The sequence below is a fragment of the Ranitomeya variabilis genome, chromosome 2, assembly GCF_051348905.1.
Source record: "Ranitomeya variabilis isolate aRanVar5 chromosome 2, aRanVar5.hap1, whole genome shotgun sequence".
Taxonomy (NCBI): Eukaryota; Metazoa; Chordata; class Amphibia; order Anura; family Dendrobatidae; genus Ranitomeya; species Ranitomeya variabilis.
The window spans coordinates 388,977,085-389,001,949 of NC_135233.1; the positions used below are offsets into that span (position 1 = coordinate 388,977,085).

The 24,865-nt window shown below is 46.0% G+C and overlaps 1 protein-coding gene across 2 annotated transcripts in view; it reads left to right on the plus strand.

The window, feature by feature from the left end:
* Nucleotides 1-3,540: 3,540 nt before the first annotated feature.
* Nucleotides 3,541-24,865, plus strand: part of LOC143809502 (transmembrane protein 182-like) — a 42,040-nt gene continuing 20,715 nt past the window's right edge. The window contains exon 1 of one of the 2 annotated variants that reach the window (XM_077292581.1): nt 3,541-3,793. In XM_077292581.1, the coding sequence (XP_077148696.1) occupies nt 3,608-3,793 (186 nt within the window). In that variant the 5' untranslated portion in view covers nt 3,541-3,607. Of the gene's footprint in view, nt 3,794-10,941; nt 11,135-24,865 lie in introns of those variants that run through there. The other variant, XM_077292582.1, reaches the window with a different exon arrangement.

Sequence of the window (24,865 nt, forward strand, 5' to 3'; positions counted from 1 at the left end):
TCATGACTCCACATGATGCTCCATGCTGTATATTGGCCACACAGTGCTCCATACTGAATAATGGCCACACATGATGCTCCATACTGTATAATGGCCACAGATGATGCTCCATACTGTATAATGGCCACACATGACGCTCCATACTGTATAATGGCCAGACATGACGCTCCATACTGTATAATGGCCAGACATGATGCTCCATACTGTATAATGGCCACACATGATGCTCCATACTGTATAATGGCCAAACAAGACGCTCCATACTGTATAATGGCCACAAATGACGCTCCATACTGTATAATGGCCACACATGATGCTACATACTATATAATGGCCAAACATGATGCTGCATACTGTATAATGGCCCCAAATGATGCTGCGTACAGTGTACTGGCCCAACGTGATGCTCCATACAGTATAATGGGCCCACATGATGCTCCATACTGTATAATGGCCACACATGATGCTCCATACTGTATAATGGCCACACATGACGCTCCATACTGTATAATGGCCACACATGACGCTCCATACTGTATAATGGCCACACATAATGCTCCATACTGTATAATGGCCAAACATGATGCTCCATACTGTATAATGGCCCCAAATGATGCTGCGTGCAGTGTACTGGCCCCACGTGATGCTCCATACAGTATAATGGGCCCACATGATGCTCCATACTGTATAATGGCCACACATGACGCTCCAGTATTGTATAATGGCCCGACATGATGCTCCATACTGTATAATGGCCACACAGTGCTCCATACTGTATAATGGCCACACATGATGCTCCATACTGTATAATGGCCACACATGACGCTCCATACTGTATAATGGCCAGACATGATGCTACATACTGTATAATGGCCAGACATGACGCTCCATACTGTATAATGGCCACACATGATGCTCCATACTGTATAATGGCCACACATGATGCTCCTTACTGTATAATGGCCACACATGATGCTCCATACTGTATAATGGCCAGACATGATGCTCCATTCTGTACAATGGCCACACATGATGCTCCATACTGTATAATGGCCACACATGACGCTCCTTACTGTATAATGGCCACACATGATGCTCCATACTGTATAATGGCCACTCATGACGCTCCATACTGTATAATGGCCACACACGATTCTCCATACTGCATATTGGCCACATTATGCTCCATACTGTATAATAGCCCCACATGATGCTTCGTACTGTATAATGGCCACACATGATGCTGCGTACTGTATAATGGCCACACATGATGCTCCATACTGTATAATGGCCACACATGATGCTCCTTACTGCATAATGGCTCCACATGATGCTTCATACTGTATAATGGCCACACAGTGCTACATACTGTATAGTGGCCACATTATGCTCCATAATGTATAATGGCCCCACATGATGCTGCGTACAGTATACTTGCCCCATGTGATGGTCCATACAGTATAATGGCCCCACATGATGCTTTGTACAGTATAATGGCCCCACACGATGCTGGGTACAGTATAATGGCCACACATAATGCTGGGTACAGTATAATGGCCCCTCACAATGCTCCATACAGTATAATGGCCCCACACAATGCTGGGTACAGTATAATGGCCACATATGGTTACCCCAACCCCATCATTGCCTTCTCCATCACTACACACACACACCTTTCACCGCGCACCCTCGCAGCAGCCGGCAGCTTCCACTCCCATGGCGCTGAATGGTGTCATCCAGCTGCACTGCTGACTGCTCACGTCGCTGCAGCTGTGATACGCCACTGATAAAGACCTCTCCGTGTCTCTTGTGCCAGTCAGTGTCAGAGCAAGGAGCAATATCTGCTCCGATCCAACACAGCCAGCATCCGCTCCGTACACATGCGACTCCGCTCCATACACCTCGTACACACACGGCTCTGCTCCGTACACCTCATACACACACGGCTCCTCCCCATACACCTCATACGCCATTATACAGTATGGAGCATCATGTTTGGCCATTATACAGTATGGAGCATCATGTGTGGCCATTATACAGTATGGAGCGTCATGTGTGGCCATTATACAATATGGAGCGTCATGTGTGGCCATTATACAGTATGGAGCATCATGTGTGACCATTATACAGTATGGAGCATCATGTCTGGCCATTATACAGTATGGAGCATCATTTCTGGCCATTATACAGTATGGAGCGTCATGTGTGGCCATTATACAGTATGGAGCGTCATGTGTGGCCATTATACAGCATGGAGCACTGTGTGGCCATATTTTGTTTTGTTTATAATTATTGTTTACGAAACATTGTGATCACAAGTGCTAAATGGGTGTGGTTGGGGCGTGACTAGTTGTGAAATGGGTGTGGTCAGAGGTGTGGCCTACATTTTTTCACATGCTGCTCCGCTCCATACACCTCGTACACACACAGCTCTGCTACATCCACACTGTAAACACCTCCTGACCTCACACATACGCTTACCCTCCTCCAGCGTCATGACAACCAGCAGAGTCCTGTACACGGAGGTCCTCCTGATCATGTGACCCCCTGACTCCTCCCATCCTGTGACTTCATCACAGGTCCTGTGTGCACAGAGCAGCCAATATGCTGCTCTGCGGGTGCAGGGACTCAGGGAGCTAACCGGGTGATATTACACATCTCCCAACCAGTGCGGGACAACTAATGTCCCGCCCGGGATCGCGGGGCTGACTGTCAAAATCAGGACAGTCCCGCTGGATCCGGGACGGTTGGGAGGTATGAATAATATCACTATCATCAGGCAATGTGACATCCACTATAGACTGTGAGCCCCCTCCAGCCTCCAACCTCATGGGTACAGTGTGGTTATTCCCAGTCTGTGAGTCAGTATGAGGGCTCTGCTGTGCACCATCAATACACACAGTCACACATACAATGTCCTGCTCTTGTGAGGCACATTTTGGGACTTGTGGTGCCTCTGCTGCAAGAATCTGATGTGCATGTTGCTGCTGCAGTATTTGTCCCTCCTGGAAACAGAAACGTGCAGATTGTAACACGGGCGATATGAGATGTGAACTGTTCCTGGTTTCTGTAGGTTTCTGCCAGGAGCCCCATCCTCCCCAGGATACAGTCTGTCCCTGTAAGTCTCTGTCAGGGGCCCCATCCTCCCCAGGATACAGTCTGTGTCCCCGTAGGTTTCTGCCAGGGGCCCCATCCTCCACAGGATACAGTCTATGTCCCCGTAGGTTTCTGCCAGGGGCCCCATCCTCTCCAGGATATAGTCTGTGTCCCTGTAGGTTTCTGCCAGGGGCCCCATCCTCCCCAGGATAGTCTGTGTCCCTGTAGGTCTCTGCCAGGAGCCCCATCCTCCCCAGGATACAGTCTATGTCCCTGACCACATTTGCCGGCTCCACACCCAGTGAGTAAAGTCTCTGGTCACACACGGCTTTCCTGTCAGGATGAGCGGCCTTTAGTTTATAGATCACCTCAGTCTCCATTTGCAGCATTTGTTTGTGCTGCTGTAACTTCTTCTTCACCAGGGCCGGTATCTCCTCCGCCAGCTGCAGCTATGGTGCACACACCATCTCCCTCTCAGGTTTTGGCTTGGATAATGGCTCTGGGTGTTTGAATGCAGAAGTCTCCTTTGGTTTTACCTCAGATGACAGTGTCACCACTGGCTCCGGGCTCCACAGCACTTTTACTGCTGCCACCCACCTGCGACCTTGTGTGTCCTGAGTGCAGGCTTTCCTGTCATGTCTGCATCTCCAGAGATGTCTGGCTCTGCCTGTGTGGAGGAGTGAGCTGCACATCTGAGGTCAGTAATGGCGTCTGCTTCACCTTCTCTGCACCAGGCTGGGGCTGTTTACTGACAGAAAATTCCTTTGGGGAATTACTGAACCTTGTGCTTTGCTGCATTTATTTACTTACTGACACTTTTACCTCAGGTTTCCTTGTTACTGGTGCTGGTGTGTCTTCCATAGCTCATACCTCCCAACTTTTGAAGATGGGAAAGAGGGCCAAAGTTTGCGGCGCGCAACGCGTGCCGTGGCAAATTTTAGGCCACGCCTCTGACCACACCCATTCATAACTAGTCACACCCATATCCACGTTCCAACCACACCCATTTAACACTGCTGATCACACTGTTTCATAAAGAATAATTATAAACAAAAAAATATGGCCACACAGTGCTCCATACTGTATAATGGCCACTCATGATGCTCCATACTGTATAATGGCCCCACATGATGCTCTGTACTGTATGATGGCCCCAAATGATGCTGTGAACAGTATATTGGCCCCACGTAATGCTCCATACAGTATAATGGGCCCACATGATGATCCATACTTTATAATGGCTCCACATGATGCTCCATACTGTAGATGATGATGCTCCATATTGTATAATGGCCACACATGATGCTCCATACTGTATAATGGCCGCACATGATGCTCCATACTGTATAATGGCCGCACATGATGCTCCATACTGTATAATGGCCGCACATGATGCTCATACTGTATAATGACCACACATGATGCTCCATACTGTATAATGGCCACACATGATGCTCCATACTGTATAATGACCGCACATGATGCTCCATACTGTATAATGACCACACAGTGCTCCATACTGTATAATGGCCACACATGATGCTCCATACTGTATATTGGCCGCACATGATACTCCGTACCGTACCGCCACACATAGCTACTCCTACACACACGGCTCCACTCGGTACACCTCATACACACACGGCTCCGCTCCCTACACCTCGTACACACATGGCTCTGCTACATCCACACTGTAAACACCTCCTGACCCCACACATAACAGACAGCGCATCACCAGGGCACTTGCTTCTCTCCAGAGAAGGGGGTGTGTGAGCCCTGTGCCAGTGCTGCATGGCGCTCACCTGCGGGTGCCCTCACCAGGGCATGTGTTGCTTCCCTGGCAGTAATGGAGGGGCAGCGACAGCACAAAGCCTCATTAGGTGCAGATCAGTAAATCTGGAGACATTTCTCTGCACAGTGAGAACTAGTTTCCTTTGTTACAAGCAGAGCAACAAGCAGCCTGCTGTAGCACATAGCTACCGAGCACGCCCACTCCAGCTCATTATCCTGCTGGCACCTACCGGGCAATGCACACACCGAGGGCATGAGGGTCGGTGTGCCTGCTCGTCCTGCACAACATCCAGCTCCTCGTCCTCCTCCTCCTCGCCACGTCCGTGTCCTGCGGATGACCCCGTGCCCAGCGCTGCCAGCGCCTCCTTCATGCCACAGGAAGCCCTAAGAGTAAAACTCAGGAACATGGGGAAGGGGCGTGGCCTAACACAAGGGGGTGTGTGACGGCTAATTCTCCTGTTGTCTGCGGGAGCAGAGTGTCCCGTGCAGGGCAGCGGGGAAAAGCATCAAATGCGGGACAGTCCCGCACAATGAGGGACGGTTGGGAGCTATGCATAGCTTTACTCACATTCACCCTGCTTTCTTCCTTCATGGCAGCAGTAGAGCTTAGGCTTGTTTTACATTGCTTAATGGTGACTCTGGGATGTGTATCCCCATTAGAAGAAGCCTGGGAGCTTTCTCCCAGTAGAGGCCGAGAAGCCTGGGCCTTGTTTGGGGAGCTTCCCACCCAGGGTGGCCCCTCCCCGGGCTCCAGACATGAGGAGAACTGCTGAGACACGTCCTCACAGCTACGAGGCAGGATTATAGTAGTTATATTCTTGTACATTGGAGCAGTATTCTAGTAGTTATATTCCTGTACATAGAGGGCAGTATTATAGTAGTAATATTCTTGCATATAGGAGCAGTATTATAGTAGTTATATTCTTGTACATAGGGGCAGTATTATAGTAGTTATATTCTTGTACATAGGGGCAGGATTATAGTAGTTATATTCTTGTACGTAGGGGCAGTATTATAGTAGTTATATTCTTGTGCATAGGAGCAGTATTATAGTAGCTATATTCTTGTACATTGGAGCAGTATTATAGTAGTTATATTCATGTACATGGGGCAGTATTATAGTAGTTATATTCTTGTACATAGGAGCAGTATTATAGTAGCTATATTCTTGTACATTGGAGCAGTATTATAGTAGTTATATTCTTGTACATAGGGGAAGTATTATAGTAGTTATATTCATGTACATAGGGGCAGTATTATAGTAGTTATATTCTTGTACATTGGAGCAGTATTATAGTAGTTATATTCATGTTCATGGGGCAGTATTATAGTAGTTATATTCTTGTACATAGGAGCAGTATTATAATAGCTATATCCTTGTACATTGGAGCAGTATTATAGTAGTTATATTCATGTACATAGGGGCATTATTATAGTAGATATATTCTTGTACATAGGGGCAGTATTATAGTAGTTATAATCCTGTACATTGGAGCAGTATTATAGTAGTTATATTCACGTACATAGGGGCATAATTATAGTAGTTATATTCTTGTACATAGGGGCAGTATTATAGTAGTTATATGCTTGTACATAGGAGCAGTATTATAGTAGCTATATTCTTGTACATAGGGGCAGTATTATAGTAGTTATATTCTTGTACATAGGAGCAGTATTATAGTAGTTATATTCTTGTACATAGGAGCAGTACAGTATTATAGTAGTTATATTCTTGTTCATAGGAGCAGTATTATAATAGTTATATTCTTGTACATAGGAGCAGTATTATAGTAGTTATATTCTAGTACATTGGAGCAGTATTATAGTAGCTATATTCCTGTACATAGGAGCAGTATTATAGTAGTTATATTTATGTACATAGGGGCATTATTATAGTAGTTATATTCTTGTACATAGGGGCAGTATTATAGTAGTTATATTCTTGTACATAGGAGCAGTATTATAGTAGCTATATTCTTGTACATAGGGGCAGTATAATAGTAGTTATATTCTTGTACATAGGGACAGTATTATAGTAGTTATATTTTTGTACATAGGGACAGTATTATAGTAGTTATATTCTTGTACATAGGAGCAGTATTATAGTAGTTATGTTCTTGTACATGGGGCAGTATCATAGTAGTTATATTCTTGTGCATAAGAGCAGTATTATAGTAGTTATATTCTTGTACATAGGAGCAGTATTATAATAGTTATATTCTTTTATATAGAGGCAGTATTATAGTAGTTATATTCTTGTATATAGGGGCAGTGTTATAGTAGTTATATTCTTGTACATAGGGGCAGTATTATAGTAATTATATTCTTGTACATAGGAGTAGTATTAAAGTAGTTATATTCTTGTACATAGGGGCAGTATTATAGTAGTTATATTCTTGTACATAGGGACAGTATTATAGTAGTTATATTCCTGTACATATGGGGCAGTATTATAGTACATTCTTGTACATAGGGGCATTCTTATAGTAGTTATATTCTTGCACATAGGTGCAGTATTATAGTAGCTATACTCTTGCACATAGGGGCTGTATTATAGTGATTATATCTTGTAGATAGGGGGCAGTAATATAATAATATAGTAGTTATATTCTTGTACATAGGGGCAGTATTATAGTATATCCTTGTACATAGGAGCAGTATTATAGTAGTTATATTCTTGTACATAGGAGCAGTATTATAGTATTTATATTCTTGTACATAGGGGCTGCATTATAGTGATTATATCTTGTAGATAGGGGCAGTAATATAGTAGTTATATTCTTGTACATAGGGGCTGTATTATAGTGATTATATCTTGTAGGTAGAGGGCAGTATTATAGCAGTTATATTCCTGTACATATGAGCTTATACTCATCTCCTGTGCTGGCTTCCTTCCTGCGATGTCAGTAATTCATCTCCTGGGGCTTCCATGTGGTTGTTGTGACACGTGATGCGGGCGCCCAATCAACGCTGCAGTAAGAGAAAGTCCGAAATCAGTTGCAGCCCAGACTTCTTCATTGTTGATTTTTCAGAAAGTGGAGACAGTGACGCTGGCACTGATTGGGCGCCGAAGTCACGTGTTACAACAACCACAAGCAAGCCCAATGACCATGAGTACCGAAATCACAGGAATGACGCCGGCAGGGGAGGTGAGTGTAGGCCTTATTATTTTTTCGTGGCCAAATATTTTGATCAAGTAGGGTTTGTCCTAGTAGTGGACAACCCCCTTAACGAGTTGGTACCTGTAGGTGGTAAAGATTAAAAATAAACACCTCCATAAGTCTGGACCTTCTTCCTGGCACTTTGACCAGTGTCATACTCCTCCTCATGTTTACGGGAGGTCTTGTCCTTTTACTTCCTTTTAGGGCTCACACTCATCAGCGTAAATATAATCGGTCCAATGTTGTTCTTGAAAAGTAGGATGAGTGTCATGCGAGTACAATGTGATATTTCTCGCTTAGCATCCATATGACATGCATATGAAATCTGTATGCAATCCATTGTTAACATCAGCTTTTACATACAGTAATTCTGTCATTTCAAACTAGTTTACAAACCAATAAAACAATATTAAATACAGATCTAGATGATGTAATTGAGATATATAATCAGTGCAGTGCTGGTGTAGCTGTCTGTACATGTATTTAGCTAATAATTAAATTTAAAAAATGGCGTGGGGTTCCCCTAATTATTTCTAACCAGCTGAGGAAAAGCCGATAGCTGATGTTTATAGTTTGGGAAGGGGGTAATACCCATGGAGCTTCCCATGCCATTGACAGCTGTGTACTTATCCTTTAATGGTTATTAACAAGAGTTGACCCCCCCCCAAAAAAAATGACTTGGGGTCCCCCTATAATTAATAACCAGTAAGCGATAAGCAGACAGATGCAGGCTGATATTGATAGCCTAGGAAAGAACCATGGATATTGGCCTCCTCCCATACTAAAAACATCAGCCCTCAGCCGCCCAGAAATTGCGCATCCATTTGACGTGCCAATTCTGACGCTTGGCCTCGACTCTTCACGCTTGGCCTTGACTCTTCTCACTTGCCCTGGTGAGGTGGCAAGTGTGGTTATAGTATTGGGGTTGATAACAGCTTTCTAATGTCAGCTGACATGAAGGTGAGGGGTTAGTAATGGAGAGATGTCTATAAGACACCCCCATCACTAACCTCATAGTCAAATGTAATAAAGACAGACTGAGTAAGGTCCTTTATTTGAAAGAAACACAAATTTATTCATTTGAAATAAAACTTTTACTCATTTATTAATGTATAAAAAAAATAATAAAACACCATAGTCTTCACCTCTCCGCAGATAATCCGTATGTGATGATGTCCCACGAAGAACTCCAGCTCTGCTACATCCGGATGGTTTGCTGAGTGGTGACATTATTCGACTGCTCAGCCAGCCAGCCAGAACACACTGAGACAGGAGTGTGATTATAGGAGTGTGATTACAGGAGTGTGATTACGTTCCTGCAGTGTGTATCGCTGATGTAAGGTCACTGGAGTTCATAGCTGATGAACCCCGGTCACCTTACTAACATCACCGCTCACATTGTGCGAAAAAGCAATAGCGAAACGCGCGTCGGGGCTATTGGTGGCAAGCTTTCTTTCTACACACGTGGGTAAGCTGTTTTAGCAACTTTTCTGCATTTCATTATGACTTACTTTAGCTAGTATGGCTTGTTAGTGCTAAGAGCTCAGACAGACTATCACAAATAAATTATCTAAATGACGGGGCTAAAAGAGATTATAAACTATCTCCCTGTGCATTTGTACTTTATCATATACTGCTTTCCCTTGCTTTAGTCTTATTACATAGGTGCTATTGGTCACGTTATGCTATAAATGCAGAAGAAGTCTTATATACTGTAGACTGTCCCCTATGAATTGTTCAATAGTAAAGGGACTAGGGAATAAGGGAGATTAAAAAATTGTCTTTTGCACGAACACACTATCTATAAATGTTCCTTACTGGCCTTCGTCCTACTATGTGATTGCATTATTGCTACTATTGAATATATACTGTATTACCTCTCTATATGGGCTTCATTATCACAAGTTGTTAAACTATTGGGAATTATTGAAATTCCACTTTTGGTCAAACATTGGGCGATATATTGATCCTTATTTGGCTTTCAGCTTGCTAATCTGCTCATCTCATCTTGTATTTCATCTTTTTTTACCTGATGTATATTTTAGAATTGTGTTTTTATATTAATAAATATTTTTTAATTTTTAACAATCCTTCTCTGGTGATCATGGTTTACTCCAATTTCTCTAGTGTATATTATGTGTAGGAGTACTTCACCTGTCTACCTTACACACTTACATATGTGGGGGGGCCACCTTACTATAAGGGAATGCTTCCAGGGCAGGTTATTGTGCTTCTGGTGCTTTGTCCTTTTCTTGATAAATCCCTTATTTATAGATGATGAGAATATTTTAGTGTCATCTCTTTTTTTTCCTGGTCCTCCTGTGACTTTCTGTGTCATGTTTTGGTTGTTAGTCTTGGTGTCTGTTTTTGTGTTGCAGTTGCTCATCCTGTTTCTTCTCTGCCTTGGGGTCTTCTCCGGTGCGGTGCAGGACTCTGCAGCATGTCTCCTCCCGTGCGGTGCAGGACTCTGCAGCATGTCCCCTCCCGTGTTGTGCAGACTCTGCAGCATGTCTTCTCCGGCGCGGTGCAGGACTCTGCAGCATGTCTCCTCCCGCGCGGTGCAGGACTCTGCAGCATGTCCCCTCCCGCGTTGTGCAGACTCTGCAGCATGTCTCCTCCTGTGCGGTGCAGGACTCTGCAGCATGTCTCCTCCCGCGCGGTGCAGGACTCTGCAGCATGTCTCCTGTAGTCTGTGGATGGGTGGGCCTGTTCTGTGCCTTCCACCCTCCTTCCTGCAGCTATGTGTCCTCTCCAGACCACAACTGTTCTGTGCTGTAAGGTCATCAGCTTTAAATAGGATTCTACGCCGCTTCTCAGTGAAACCCAAACCAGTGTTTAAGGGCTGTAGCGTCCCATCCTAAAATATCCCTGGTGGGCCCGCACCGCCCTGAGAATCCCGCCGCTCAGCTGCTCTGTGCACAGTTGGAGCAGGGCTGGTCAGGATGAGGGTCGGAGCCGCTTCCCTGGTTGCAGGCTTGGTTGGAGGCATCGGGGTCCTTCTGTTCCTTGTCGCATTCGCATCGGACTATTGGCTCCTAGCGACGGAGAACTGCGGTGTGAGCGGCGGCCTCTCGTCTCTAGCGCAGGTAACAATGTTGCAGATCCCGGGTGGTACAGGTGTTGATACATCTGATCAGACATGAAGGACGGCTCCCTGCTCCTCACTGACTCCTTGGCTGCACTCTTTACATCAATATTCTGTATAAATAAGAATCTGGAGCATTTGCGACTCTCGTGACTCCGGCACTTTTACACTTTATAAATCTGTCCACAAAGTTGTACAAATGGTGTCAAGTGTCAGATCCAGAGGAAAGTTGTGTATGGGAAGGCGATGCCGGGTAGATCGCTGGGGGCTTCCACCTTCTCAGTGTCGGCATCAGGGGGTAACAGGTGCGGACATAATGGGGCTTGTTGTCTTCAGCAGTCATGTAGTGACTCCACCTTCATGTCAATGTTTATGACGACTGCAGGAGGCCACATTGTGCTCAGATGAAGATGATACCAGTGCCGCAACACACAACATGGAGTATGCAACATGTAGAATAATATACAATGTACACGGAATATGCAACATACAATAATCAACATACTGTATAATATATAACATGTAATATACAACATACAATAAACAACATACAGAATAATATACAACACGCAATATACAACATACAATAATCAAAGCCTGTATAATATATAACATGTAATATACAACATACAACATACAGAATAATATACAACATACAATAAACAACATACTGTATTATATATAACATGTAATATACAACATACAATGAACTACAGAATAATATACAACACGCAATATACAACATACATTAAACGTACAGAATAATATACAACATACAATAAACAACATACAGAATAATATGCAACATGGAATATACAACATACAGAATACTATACAACATAAATGAAATATACAATATCCATGCAATATACAATATATAGTATAATATACACACATCCACCTCCGGGGGCTTGTCTGTCCTCCTCTACATCCATAGATATTAATATGGAGAAAGTATGTGCCCCCCACATCCACCTCCGGGGGCTTCTCTGTCCTCATCTACATCCATAGACATTAATATGTAGAAAGTATGTGCCCCCCACATCCACCTCCGGGGGCTTCTCTGTCCTCATCTACATCCATAGACATTAATATGGAGAAAGTATGTGCCCCCCACATCCATCTCCGGGGGCTTCTCTGTCCTCATCTACATCCATAGACATTAATATGGAGAAAGTATGTGCCCCCCACATCCACCTCCGGGGGCTTCTCTGTCCTCATCTACATCCATAGACATTAATATGAAGAAAGTATGTGCCCCCCACATCCTCCTCCAGGGACTTCTCTGTCCTCATCTACATCCATAGACATTAATATGGAGAAAGTATATGCCCCCCACATCCACCTCCGGGGGCTTCTCTGTCACCATCTACATCCATAGATATTAATATGGAGAAAGTATGTGCCTCCCACATCCTCCTCCGGGGGCTTCTCTCTCCTCATCTACATCCATAGACATTAATATGGAGAAAGTATGTGCCTCCCACTTCCACCTCCAGGGGCTTCTCTGTTTTCAGTTATAGTGGGTACGAAAAGTATTCAGACCCCTTTAAATTTTTCACTCTTTGTTTCATTGCAGCCTTTTGGTAAACTCAAAAAAGTTCATTTTTTCTCATTAATGTACTGTACACTCTGCACCACATCTTGACTGAAAAAAACAGAAATGTAGAAATTTTTGCAAATTTATTAGAAAAGAAAAACTGAAATATCACATGGTCGTAAGTATTCAGACCCTTTGTTCAGACACTTGGAGAGCCCACACCAGGGCCGTGGGGTACTTGGTACCGGGTCTGGACTTAAAGGGGATGTCACAGTGGCTGCGACCCAGTCTGTGGCCCTGGGCGTCCAATTAAAGGGAACGGTCTTTTAAGGGAAAAGTGTTTGAGTCTGTCGTGATGCCACCTGTGGTGTTCGGTCAATAGGGGGACCGACGCTGCTTTAATGGGGTTCTCTGGGGGATGTTGTCACAGCAATGATGGTAACGCTTCCCACAGGTGAAGCGGGGTCCCCAGGGGTCCTAAGGTGTGTGGCGATGATGGTGTGCGCCGGGCAATGAGTAAAGGACACAAGTTGTAAGTCTTTACCGGGTTTACTGTAGTTGGCAGGCCACAGTCCAGGGTACCAGGCACAGATGATGGTGGTCCGGCCGGGTCGGAGGCAATGGAGGATTCCCTTTTTCCAGTAGAGGTCCGTGAGCCTTTCCAACTAGCGCCTTTCAAGGTGAGGTCCCTGCTGCCTGAAGCTTCCTACATGGTTCTCCAGTTTCCCCCTGTCCTGGGACAGGTACCTGCATGACGGGCAGCTTGAGCCTTTTTACAGGGACTCTATCATGCCCTGGGCTCCTCAGGTGATGCTGCGTCTCAGGTGTGGTGTGGGCCAATCATATAAAGTTCTTAGTCCTCCGGTTCTGCCAAGTATCACACAGTTCCACTAAGGCCTCGGGCTCCCGGTACCCGGCTTCTGCGCTATGGCTCTGAGGGTGTCCTATCGCTGTTCCCCTCTGAGCTCTGTTCCTCTCCTTTGCTCCTTCCCTTCCGGCTCCTCCACATACAACGCCTCAGGTTATCTGTCCTTTCCAGAGGCCGCAGCTCCCTCGTGGCTGCCAGGCCTCTCTGTCTGCTCTGCGTCTCACCTAGACGTCTGCTCTCCTTGGTCTCCCTGGACCAACTGCCTAGCTCCTACTCCAGGTCAGGATACATGTAGCCCAGGGAAGCTCACCTGAATCCGGGTCCTGAGCTCCCCCTCCTGGCCTGGATTCAGAATGTGTTGTGTGTGGGTGCCTTACCTGATGAAGAGAACTCCATTGCCTCTGAGCATGACATTACCCTCCCCGAAAGGAAAGCAACATCACTACAGCAACCGGTCACCTGGGGGTGCTGCACACTCATAGTTAAGTCACATGCTGTCCATTTCCTTGTGATCCTCCTTGAGATGGTTCTACTCCTTCATTGGAGTCCAGCTGTGTAATTAAACTGATAGGACTTGATTTGGAAAGGCACACACCTGTCTATATAAGACCTCACAGCTCACAGTGCATGTCAGACCAAATGAGAATCATGAGGTCAAAGGGACTGGACAAGGAGCTCAGAGACAGAATTGTAGCAAGGTTACAACAGAATTTCTGCAGTACTCGAGGTTCCTAAGAGCACAGTGACCTCCAAAAGCTTTAACTGGAAGAAGTTTGGGACCACCAGAAGTCTTCCTAGACCTGGCCGTCCAGCCAAACTGAGCAATCGTGGGACAAGAGCCTTGGTGAGAGAGGTAAAGAAGAACCCCAAGATCACTGTGGTTGAGCTCCAGAGATGCAGTAGGGAGATGGGAGAAAGTTCCATAAAGTCAGCTTTCACTGCAGCCTCCACCATTCGGGCCTTTATGGCAGAGTGGCCCGACGGAAGCCTATCCTCAGTGCAAGACATATGGAAGCCACATAGAGTTTGCTAAAAGCACATGAAGAACTCCCAGACTATGAGAAATAAGATTCTCTGGTCTGATGAGATGAAGATAGACCTTTATGGTGATAATTCTAAGCGGTATGTGTGGAGAAAACCAGGCACTGCTCATCACCTGCCCAATACAATCCCAACAGTGAAACATGGTGGTGGCAGCATCATGCTATGGGGGTGTTTTTCAGCTGCAGGGACAGGACAACTGGTTGTCATTGAAGGAAACATGAATGCCGCCAAGTACAGAGATATCCTGGATGAAAACCTCTTCCAGAGTGCTCTGGACCTCAGACTTGGCCGAAGGGTCACCTTCTGTGCTGTTTCATGTATGTTCTTCAGTTTCCATGTATGTTGTTATATTTTACTCTGCTGCCACCCAATGGCCTTTTTCCGTATGGCAGCTTGTTATTCATTTATTCTTGGGCATGTCTTTCACTTCCGGTTCAGGGGTCAAGTCTTCTCTTCCTCTGGCAGCCATTTCAGTTTCAGTTTCTTGCTGTTGTGAGAGGACGCTCTTGAACCGGGCTTAGGAAGGCATCAGTCTTTCGACCTCTCTTGCTGCTCACACTTGCAGTCATACTTGGTGCTACATCTTACTGTACCTGGTCTACACCTGCATTTCTGGAGAAAGTACTGTATTACCAGTTATACGCTGTATGTCCAGGTTTCCAAATAAACAAGTCTGGACTGCACAATCCCTGGTGTGCATCATCTCTTCGGACGCTGAGCAGCATCGGTCCTGTCTGCCCTATAGCGAGGAAAATACTGAAGGTACGATTATCTCTCTCACAACGCTTATTAATCAACAACACCTCCATTCACCTCATGTGGGGACAAAACACCTTCCAACAAGGCTATTGCCCTAAGCACACAGCTAAAATAACAAAGGAGCGGCTTCAGAACAACTCTGTGACCATTCTTGACTGGCCCAGCCACAGCCCTGACCTAATCCAACTGAACATCTCTGGAGAGACCTGACAATGGCGTCCACCAACGTTCACCATCCAACCTGACGGAACTGGAGAGGATCTGCAAGGAAGAATGGCCAAGGATCTCCAAATCCAGGGGTGAAAAACTTGTTGCATCATTCATATGACTGTAGTAGCTCAAAAGGTGCTTCTACTCATTACTGAGCAAAGGGGCTGAAGACTTATGACCAGGTGATACTTCAGTTTTTCTTTTTTATTAAATTTGCAAAAATTTCTACATTTCTGTTTTTTTCAGTCAAGTTGGGGTGCAGAGTGTACATTAATGAGAAAAAAATGAACTTTTTTGAATTTACCAAATGGCTGTAATGAAACAAAGAGTAAAAAATGTAAAGGGGTCTGAATACTTTTCGTACCCACTGTATGTATCACCCCCATGGTGCAGATGTTGCCATTCTGTTATAAAGCTGGTGTCAATGTCTATTTCAATCATTGGGATCTGATGTCTCCACACTTTATAACAAAGCAGAGCTTCTATGAAAAATGCAGGAGCCCATAACTGATGGTGATGATGTTGGTGTTATGGTCGCACCTGACGATGTGGATTGGGTAAGTCATAGGTCAGGGTGAGCAGCGCAGAGCGGAGATGGTGATGCATCAGGTGGAGGTGCCGGATGGTACGTGGATGAGCAGAGCTGGTGTAAGAGGGTGGTGCTGTTATGGACAGTAGGAACATGCTGTCACTTTAAGAGGCTGCACCCCCTTGTCTGGCGTGATGGAATGTTCTGCTTCTCCCCTGCAATAATCGTTGTAATGAACTAGTCTGTGTAGAGTGCAGGTGTGGAGCTGGAGCAGCGTGTGTGAGCTGAGGCTGCTGTAGAGAGGACATTTTGTGCTGATAGCTGAAAGAGAGAAGAACTGTGTCCTGATATAGCTGCAAGAGAGCCACAAAGATACAGAGAAAGGGATTAACAGTTTCCAGGAGCATCCCTAGGATCCAGAAGCAAGGAGAAGACCACGCTTCACAGAGCTGACAGAAAGCTGTGCGCACCACCATATTAGACTGCTGGGGGCCCCCCTGGGACTGGAGCTGATTCTCCAACATCACCAGTTTGTTCCTGTTTGGTGCACCTGTTAGGGCTTAGTGTAGGCTTCAATAGTCAGTACACGTGAGCCGTGTGGCCTGCTTAGTAAAGGCCAGGGAGGTTATATGTAGAGTAGCATCATCACTTGTTTATTGTTTACATTTGCTGGTTAGACATATTTTGAGTCTGTAATAGTTGGAGCACCGTGCTATTTTACGGAAAAGATAAAGTTTATTACTCTTGTAAATTGTCTGTTACCATTGTATACCCGTTTGCATCTTCCTCATTCACTTCGTTCCTTGCCTCCCAATAAATCTACCATTTGTTGTTTGCACCTCATCTTGTGTACAGTAGTCTTCCTGCACCGTGGTGGTCCCCCGGCCATCGCTTCAAGTGGCGCTGCGAGCAGGGTACTGTCACCAAGATGGAGGCAGCAGACAGCAATGGCGGGAATGCTAATGTTAATGGAGATGCTGTGGGCATTGGTGGAACCCCTGCAAGGACACTCCCTGTGGGCACCATATTTAGTGTGCTACCAAAGATTGACGGCAAGAATATGCCACTGTCCGACTGGGTGTCCCGGCTGCAAAGCACCCTGAAGATTTATAACATCAGCTCAGATTTTGAAGTGGACATTGCGTTAACTGCCCTAGAGGGAGAAGCCCATAGAAACGTCTGCCTACAACCAGAACTCACCCGCAGTACCCTGAAGGAACTAGTGAAGTTCCTGGAAAAGATCTACGGCCAGGGCCGGTTTTAGGCAAAGTGGGGCCCTAGGCAAAAGTTTAAAATGGGGCCCCAAATGCTAACATATTGCACCAACAGAAACATTTTGGTTGTAGCTACATGCGCTGATTTCAGGCCACTAAACGAGCGTGATCAACAATATTGAAGTCATTCACCACTTGTTTCCAGCCTCTTTACACTGGCTGGGGACAGAATGATCACTAGTAAATCAATCTGTCCCCATACAGTATCATCTTAGCAGAATATCTGCAGTTTTAACTGGGCGATGTGCTGATGAGAACAATGATTTTTGTTCCGGCATATACTGTACATACATACACCGTACATACACACAGATACACATACCGTACATACACACACAGACATACACATTACATGCATACACAAATACAGTTATATACACATATAGTATACACATACCGTACATACATATACCATACATACACACAAATACACATACATACACCGTAAGTACACACAGATACACATACAAATACAGTATATGCAAACACATACATATATCATACATACAAACAGATACACATACATATACCATCATACATACACATACCGTACATACACACATGCATATACCGTACATTCACACAAATGCCGTACATACACACAGATACACATACATATACCGTACATACACAGATACAGTTATATACAGTACATATAGTACACACATACCGTACATACATATAAAATACACCCAAATGCACATACCGTACATACATACATATACCGTAATGCATACACACACATATACCGAACATACAGATACACATACACGTACCGTACATACACACATACAGTATATACACATACCGTACACACATATACATACACATATACTGTATGTACATGCACATAAACATACATATATACCATATATCCATACAAATTATTGCACATACACAGATACACACATACTGTACATGTATACACACACAGCCATACAACTATACCATACATACACACATATACTGTACATACACAGATACACACACACAGATAGAAACATACACATAGATACACACAGATGCACACATACATATACAAGCATATACATACATACATACATGCTAATCTTCTATAGGTGATCAGATGAGCCCTGCAGGTCAGTTCAGCTGGAGAGGGCTGCAGACCCCACTGTGGGGGATGGGGCACAGAGCAAGCAGCACTGATATCGGCCCCCTGCTGCTGCCGTGCTGTCCTGTGCAGTGAGCTCCTCCTCCCCCATCTCTTCTCTGTGAGGAGACGCTGCAGCCTGCTCTGAACAGAACAGTGGAGGGAGCAGAAGAAGTCCTGTAAGTCCTGCTCTTCCTCCACTGCTGTCTCTATGTGCTGTGCAGCTGGGGCCCCTGACTGTAGGTGAGCAGCACTCACCATTGGGACGCTCCATGCAGGGGGACAGACGGCAGTCAGTGAGCGCTCTCCTCAGTCTAGTCACTGTGAGGTAACGAAAGTGTTCATTGGCCAGCGTCTCTCCCTCCATGACACGCCCCCTTTTTGATCTCCTGCACTTCGCGCTCTCTTCCCCGGCACCCGATGTAACATGATTACAGGAGGGAGTGAGGGGGGCCCGACCCTGCATGATACCGGGCCTGCCTGCAGGGGCCCCCTCCACCTCTGGGCCCCGGAGCAGTGCCATCAACAGTATGTCTGCCCCTGGCTGGGGGCCCCTAGGACAGTGGGGGCCCCAGGCAGCTGCCTAGTCTGCCTGCCCCTAACGCCGGCCCTGTCTACGGCGAGACACCTTCGCACCAAATTTTTCTCTAGGCTGCAGCGGGAAGAAGAAGGAATTTCTCAGTATGTAACAGCACTGCAAGAAGTGTTAGCAGAGGTGCAGAGAAAGGAGGTGGATGGATTTGGCGGCATGGGCTCTAAAGACCGGATACTCCGGGAGCAATTCATTCTGGGACTGCACAGCACATCCTTGAGGCGAGCATTGTCAGAACGGGTCCGTGCAGATCCGGCTCTTACGTTTCGTCAAATCCTGGCGGAAACAGTGGCCCGAAATAAAGAAGAGAGCTATGCGTCTGGGGTGATACGTGTCCAGGGCACCAATACCAGAGGGGACCCAAACCATCAGGAGGTGCTGTTCCAGGTGGTGCAAGACTTGCAGCGGTCCCTTGTCAACGTGCAAGAGAAACCCAGATGCAGCGAAGAGTGGGAGAACTACAACAGACTGACCCACCGTACTCATGCAACCATACTTCAGCCCGACCGATAAGCGATCAGTGGGAGCAAGTCCCCTCCCGTCAGGCATCGGAGGCATGAGGACGGGCTCGAGGTACCCCCCGGCGAGGAGGAGGCATCCAATGCTGGGAATGTGGAGGATGGGGGCACCTTGCCAGAGACTGTCGGAACTACAGGTCCTTCTCAAAAAATTAGCATATAGTGTTAAATTTCATTATTTACCATAATGTAATGATTACAATTAAACTTTCATATATTATAGATTCATTATCCACCAACTGAAATTTGTCAGGTCTTTTATTGTTTTAATACTGATGATTTTGGCATACAACTCCTGATAACCCAAAAAACCTGTCTCAATAAATTAGCATATCAAGAAAAGGTTCTCTAAATGACCTATTACCCTAATCTTCTGAATCAACTAATTAACTCTAAACACATGCAAAAGATACCTGAGGCTTTTAAAAACTCCCTGCCTGGTTCATTACTCAAAACCCCCATCATGGGTAAGACTAGCGACCTGACAGATGTCAAGAAGGCCATCATTGACACCCTCAAGCAAGAGGGTAAGACCCAGAAAGAAATTTCTCAACAAATAGGCTGTTCCCAGAGTGCTGTATCAAGGCACCTCAATGGTAAGTCTGTTGGAAGGAAACAATGTGGCAGAAAACGCTGTACAACGAGAAGAGGTGACCGGACCCTGAGGAAGATTGTGGAGAAGGACCGATTCCAGACCTTGGGGAACCTGAGGAAGCAGTGGACTGAGTCTGGTGTGGAAAGGCATGTGCAGGAAATGGGCTACAGGTGCCGCATTCCCCAGGTAAAGCCACTTTTGAACCATAAACAGCGGCAGAAGCGCCTGACCTGGGCTACAGAGAAGCAGCACTGGACTGTTGCTAAGTGGTCCCAAGTACTTTTTTCTGATGAAAGCAAATTTTGCATGTCATTCGGAAATCAAGGTGCCAGAGTCTGGAGGAAGACTGGGGAGAAGGAAATGCCAAAATGCCTGAAGTCCAGTGTCAAGTACCCACAGTCAGTGATGGTGTGGGGTGCCATGTCAGCTGCTGGTGTTGGTCCACTGTGTTTCATCAAGGGCAGGGTCAATGCAGCTAGCTATCAGGAGATTTTGGAGCACTTCATGCTTCCATCGGCTGAAATGCTTTATGGAGATGAAGATTTCATTTTTCAGCACGACCTGGCACCTGCTCACAGTGCCAAAACCACTGGTAAATGGTTTACTGACCATGGTATTACTGTGCTCAATTGGCCAGCCAACTCTCCTGACCTGAACCCCATAGAGAATCTGTGGGATATTGTGAAGAGAAAGTTGAGAGACGCAAGACCCAACACTCTGGATGAGCTTAAGGCCGCTATTGAAGCATCCTGGGCCTCCATAACATCTCCGCAGTGTCACAGGCTGATTGCCTCCATGCCACGCCGCATTGAAGCAGTCATTTCTGCCAAAGGATTCCCGACAAAGTATTGAGTGCATAACTGAACATTATTATTTGATGTTTTTTTTGTTTGTTATTAAAAAACACTTTTATTTGATTGGACGGGTGAAATATGCTAATTTATTGAGACAGGTTTTTTGGGTTATCAGGAGTTGTAGGCCAAAATCATCAGTATTAAAACAATAAAAGACCTGACAAATTTCAGTTGGTGGATAATGAATCTATAATATATGAAAGTTTAATTGTAATCATTACATTATGGTAAATAATGAAATTTAACACTATATGCTAATTTTTTGAGAAGGACCTGTATACTCAAGGCCAGCGGAAGCCGCCGTTAAACTACCAACTCACGCAGTAGTGCGGCACTCTGCGGGGGAGGCAAGGAGAGAGGCCGCTCCATATCATAACGAACACTTGATTGCTGGGAGCCCCATCCTTTGTGCTGAATTTGAAGGAGTTCCAGTGGATTGCCTGATAGATACCGGGTCACAAGTGACAACAATGCCAGAAGCGTATTTCAAGCAGCATTTCCAGGACCTGGCCAAGCCAGAAAAAGAGACATTGATCCGGTTGTTTGCTGCCAGCCAACAACCGATCCCGGTCACAGGGGTCGTGTGGATGAATATTCGAATCTGTGGGCAAGAAGTTGGGAGAAAAGGGATCCTGCTAGTCCCTGAGCCTATCAAGGAAGATGTGCCTGTAGTACTGGGAATGAACATCCTACGTGAACTCGATCAGATTATGTTTACCAAACGGGGACCTGGATATTAGAAGAAGGCTACTACACATAAGCCTACTCAAGAAGCCCTTCAACGACTGATCCGCGTCTGTGGGACGCAGAAGAAGAGTGTGCCATCTTATCAGACGGTAGGGGTCATCAGGGCTCCTGGTAAAGAACCTGTAATCCTACCTCCCGAGCGAGAAACTATAGTATACCTTCCAGTGGGGACTCACCGCAACCTTGACGGGTTGGAAGTGGTTGTTCAGCCTGTGGTAGGCGGAGGAGTGGACCAATAAGTCATGAATCTGATAGCTCGTACGATAGCTGTGGTCCAGCAAGGACATGTCCCAATAAGAGCTTTGAATGTGGGCCCCGCGGAGGTCACCTTGCCACGAGGGACAGATCTGGCCCTGGTGTATCTACATAAGGGTGAAGTGGTGAGTCAGAAGGAGATGTCTTTATCACCGAAAGAAGGCGTGGGGTGGACCCTAGCAGTTGCTGTGGGGGACGAAGAGATGCCATCTGTTATGACCCCAATGGCGAGGGTCTCAGAGGAACGTGGAAGTCTGCAGAATACAAAAATCCAGCTCATAGGGCAGTGGTAGCTGGGTTGACCATATATCTACTCCTAACGCCAACACTAGAAGTAGCCGGGGATCATTCCTACGTTGATTCTAGATGACACGCTCCAGCCGGAGAATCTAGCTACCCCTAGTAGAGGAAAACAAAAGACCTTTCTTGCCTCCAGAGAAGGGGACCCCAAAGCTGGATAGAAGCCCCCCACAAATAATAACGGTGAGGTAAGAGGAAGTGACAAACACAGAAATGAACCAGGTTTAGCACAGAGAGGCCCGCTTACTGATAGCAGAATAAAGAAAGGTAACTTATATGGTCAACAAAAACCCTATCAAAATCCACACTGGAAATTCAAGAACCCCCGAACCGTCTAACGGTCCGGGGGGAGAACACCAGCCCCCTAGAGCTTCCAGCAAAGGTCAGGATATATATTTGGAACAAGCTGGACAAAAATACAAAACCAAAACAAAATAGCAAAAAGCAAAAAGCGGACTTAGCTGATATAACTGGAACCAGGATCAGTAGACAAGAGCACAGCAGACTAGCTCTGATAACTACGTTGCCAGGCATTGAACTGAAGGTCCAGGGAGCTTAAATAGCAACACCCTTAACTAACGACCCAGGTGCGGATAAAAGGAATGACAGAAAAACCAGAGTCAAAAAACTAGTAACCACTAGAGGGAGCAAAAAGTAAATTCACAACAGTACCCCCCCCTTAGTGAGGGGTCACCGAACCCTCACCACGACCACCAGGGCGATCAGGATGAGCGGCATGAAAGGCACGAACTAAATCGGCCGCATGAACATCAGAGGCGACCACCCAGGAATTATCCTCCTGACCATAGCCCTTCCACTTGACCAGGTACTGAAGCCTCCGCCTGGAGAGGCGAGAATCCAAGATCTTCTCCACCACGTACTCCAACTCGCCCTCAACCAACACCGGAGCAGGAGGCTCAGCAGAAGGAACTATAGGCACAATGTACCGCCGCAACAAGGACCTATGAAATACATTGTGAATAGCAAACGACACAGGAAGATCCAGACGAAAAGATACAGGATTAAGGATTTCCAATATCTTGTAAGGCCCAATAAAACGAGGTTTAAATTTGGGAGAGGAGACCTTCATAGGAACAAAGCGGGAAGAAAGCCATACCAAATCCCCAACGCGTAGTCGGGGACCCACACCGCGGCGGCGGTTGGCAAAGCGCTGAGCCCTCTCCTGTGACAACTTCAAGTTGTCCACCACATGATTCCAGATCCGCTGCAACCTATCCACCACAGAATCCACCCCAGGACAGTCAGAAGGCTCCACATGACCCGAAGAAAAGCGAGGATGGAAACCAGAGTTGCAGAAAAAAGGCGAAACCAAGGTGGCGGAACTAGCCCGATTATTAAGGGCAAACTCAGCCAACGGCAAGAATGTCACCCAATCGTCCTGATCAGCAGAGACAAAACACCTCAAATAAGCCTCCAAAGTCTGATTGGTTCGCTCCGTCTGTCCATTAGTCTGAGGATGGAAAGCAGACGAAAACGACAAATCAATGCCCATCCTACTACAAAAGGATCGCCAGAATCTGGAAACGAACTGGGATCCTCTGTCTGACACAATATTCTCAGGGATGCCGTGCAAACGAACCACGTTCTGGAAAAACACAGGAACCAGATCGGAAGAGGAAGGCAGCTTAGGCAAAGGAACCAAATGGACCATCTTTGAGAAGCGATCACATATCACCCAGATAACGGACATGCCCTGGGATAGCGGAAGATCAGAAATGAAATCCATGGAGATATGTGTCCAAGGTCTCTTCGGGACAGGCAAGGGCAAGAGCAAACCGCTGGCACGAGAACAGCAAGGCTTAGCTCGAGCACAAGTCCCACAGGACTGCACAAATGACCGCACATCCCTTGACAAGGAAGGCCACCAAAAGGACCTGGCCACCAGATCTCTGGTGCCAAAAATTCCCGGGTGACCTGCCAACACCGAGGAATGAACCTCGGAAATGACTCTGCTGGTCCACTTATCCGGGACAAACAGTCTGTCAGGTGGACAAGACTCAGGCCTATCAGCCTGAAATCTCTGCAACACACGTCGCAGATCCGGAGAAATAGCTGACAAGATAACTCCATCTTTAAGAATACCAACAGGATCAGCGACTCCAGGAGCATCAGGCACAAAGCTCCTAGAAAGAGCATCGGCCTTCACATTCTTTGAACCTGGTAAATACGAGACAACAAAATCAAAGCGGGAGAAAAACAATGACCAGCGGGCCTGTCTCGGATTAAGGCGTTTAGCAGACTCGAGATACATCAGATTTTTGTGATCAGTCAAGACCACCACACGATGCTTAGCACCCTCGAGCCAATGACGCCACTCCTCAAATGCCCATTTCATGGCCAACAACTCCCGATTGCCCATATCATAATTTCGCTCGGCAGGCGAAAACTTCCTAGAGAAAAAGGCACAAGGTTTCATAACAGAGCAACCAGGGCCTCTCTGCGACAAAACGGCCCCTGCTCCAATCTCTGAAGCATCCACCTCAACCTGAAAGGGAAGTGAGACATCGGGCTGGCA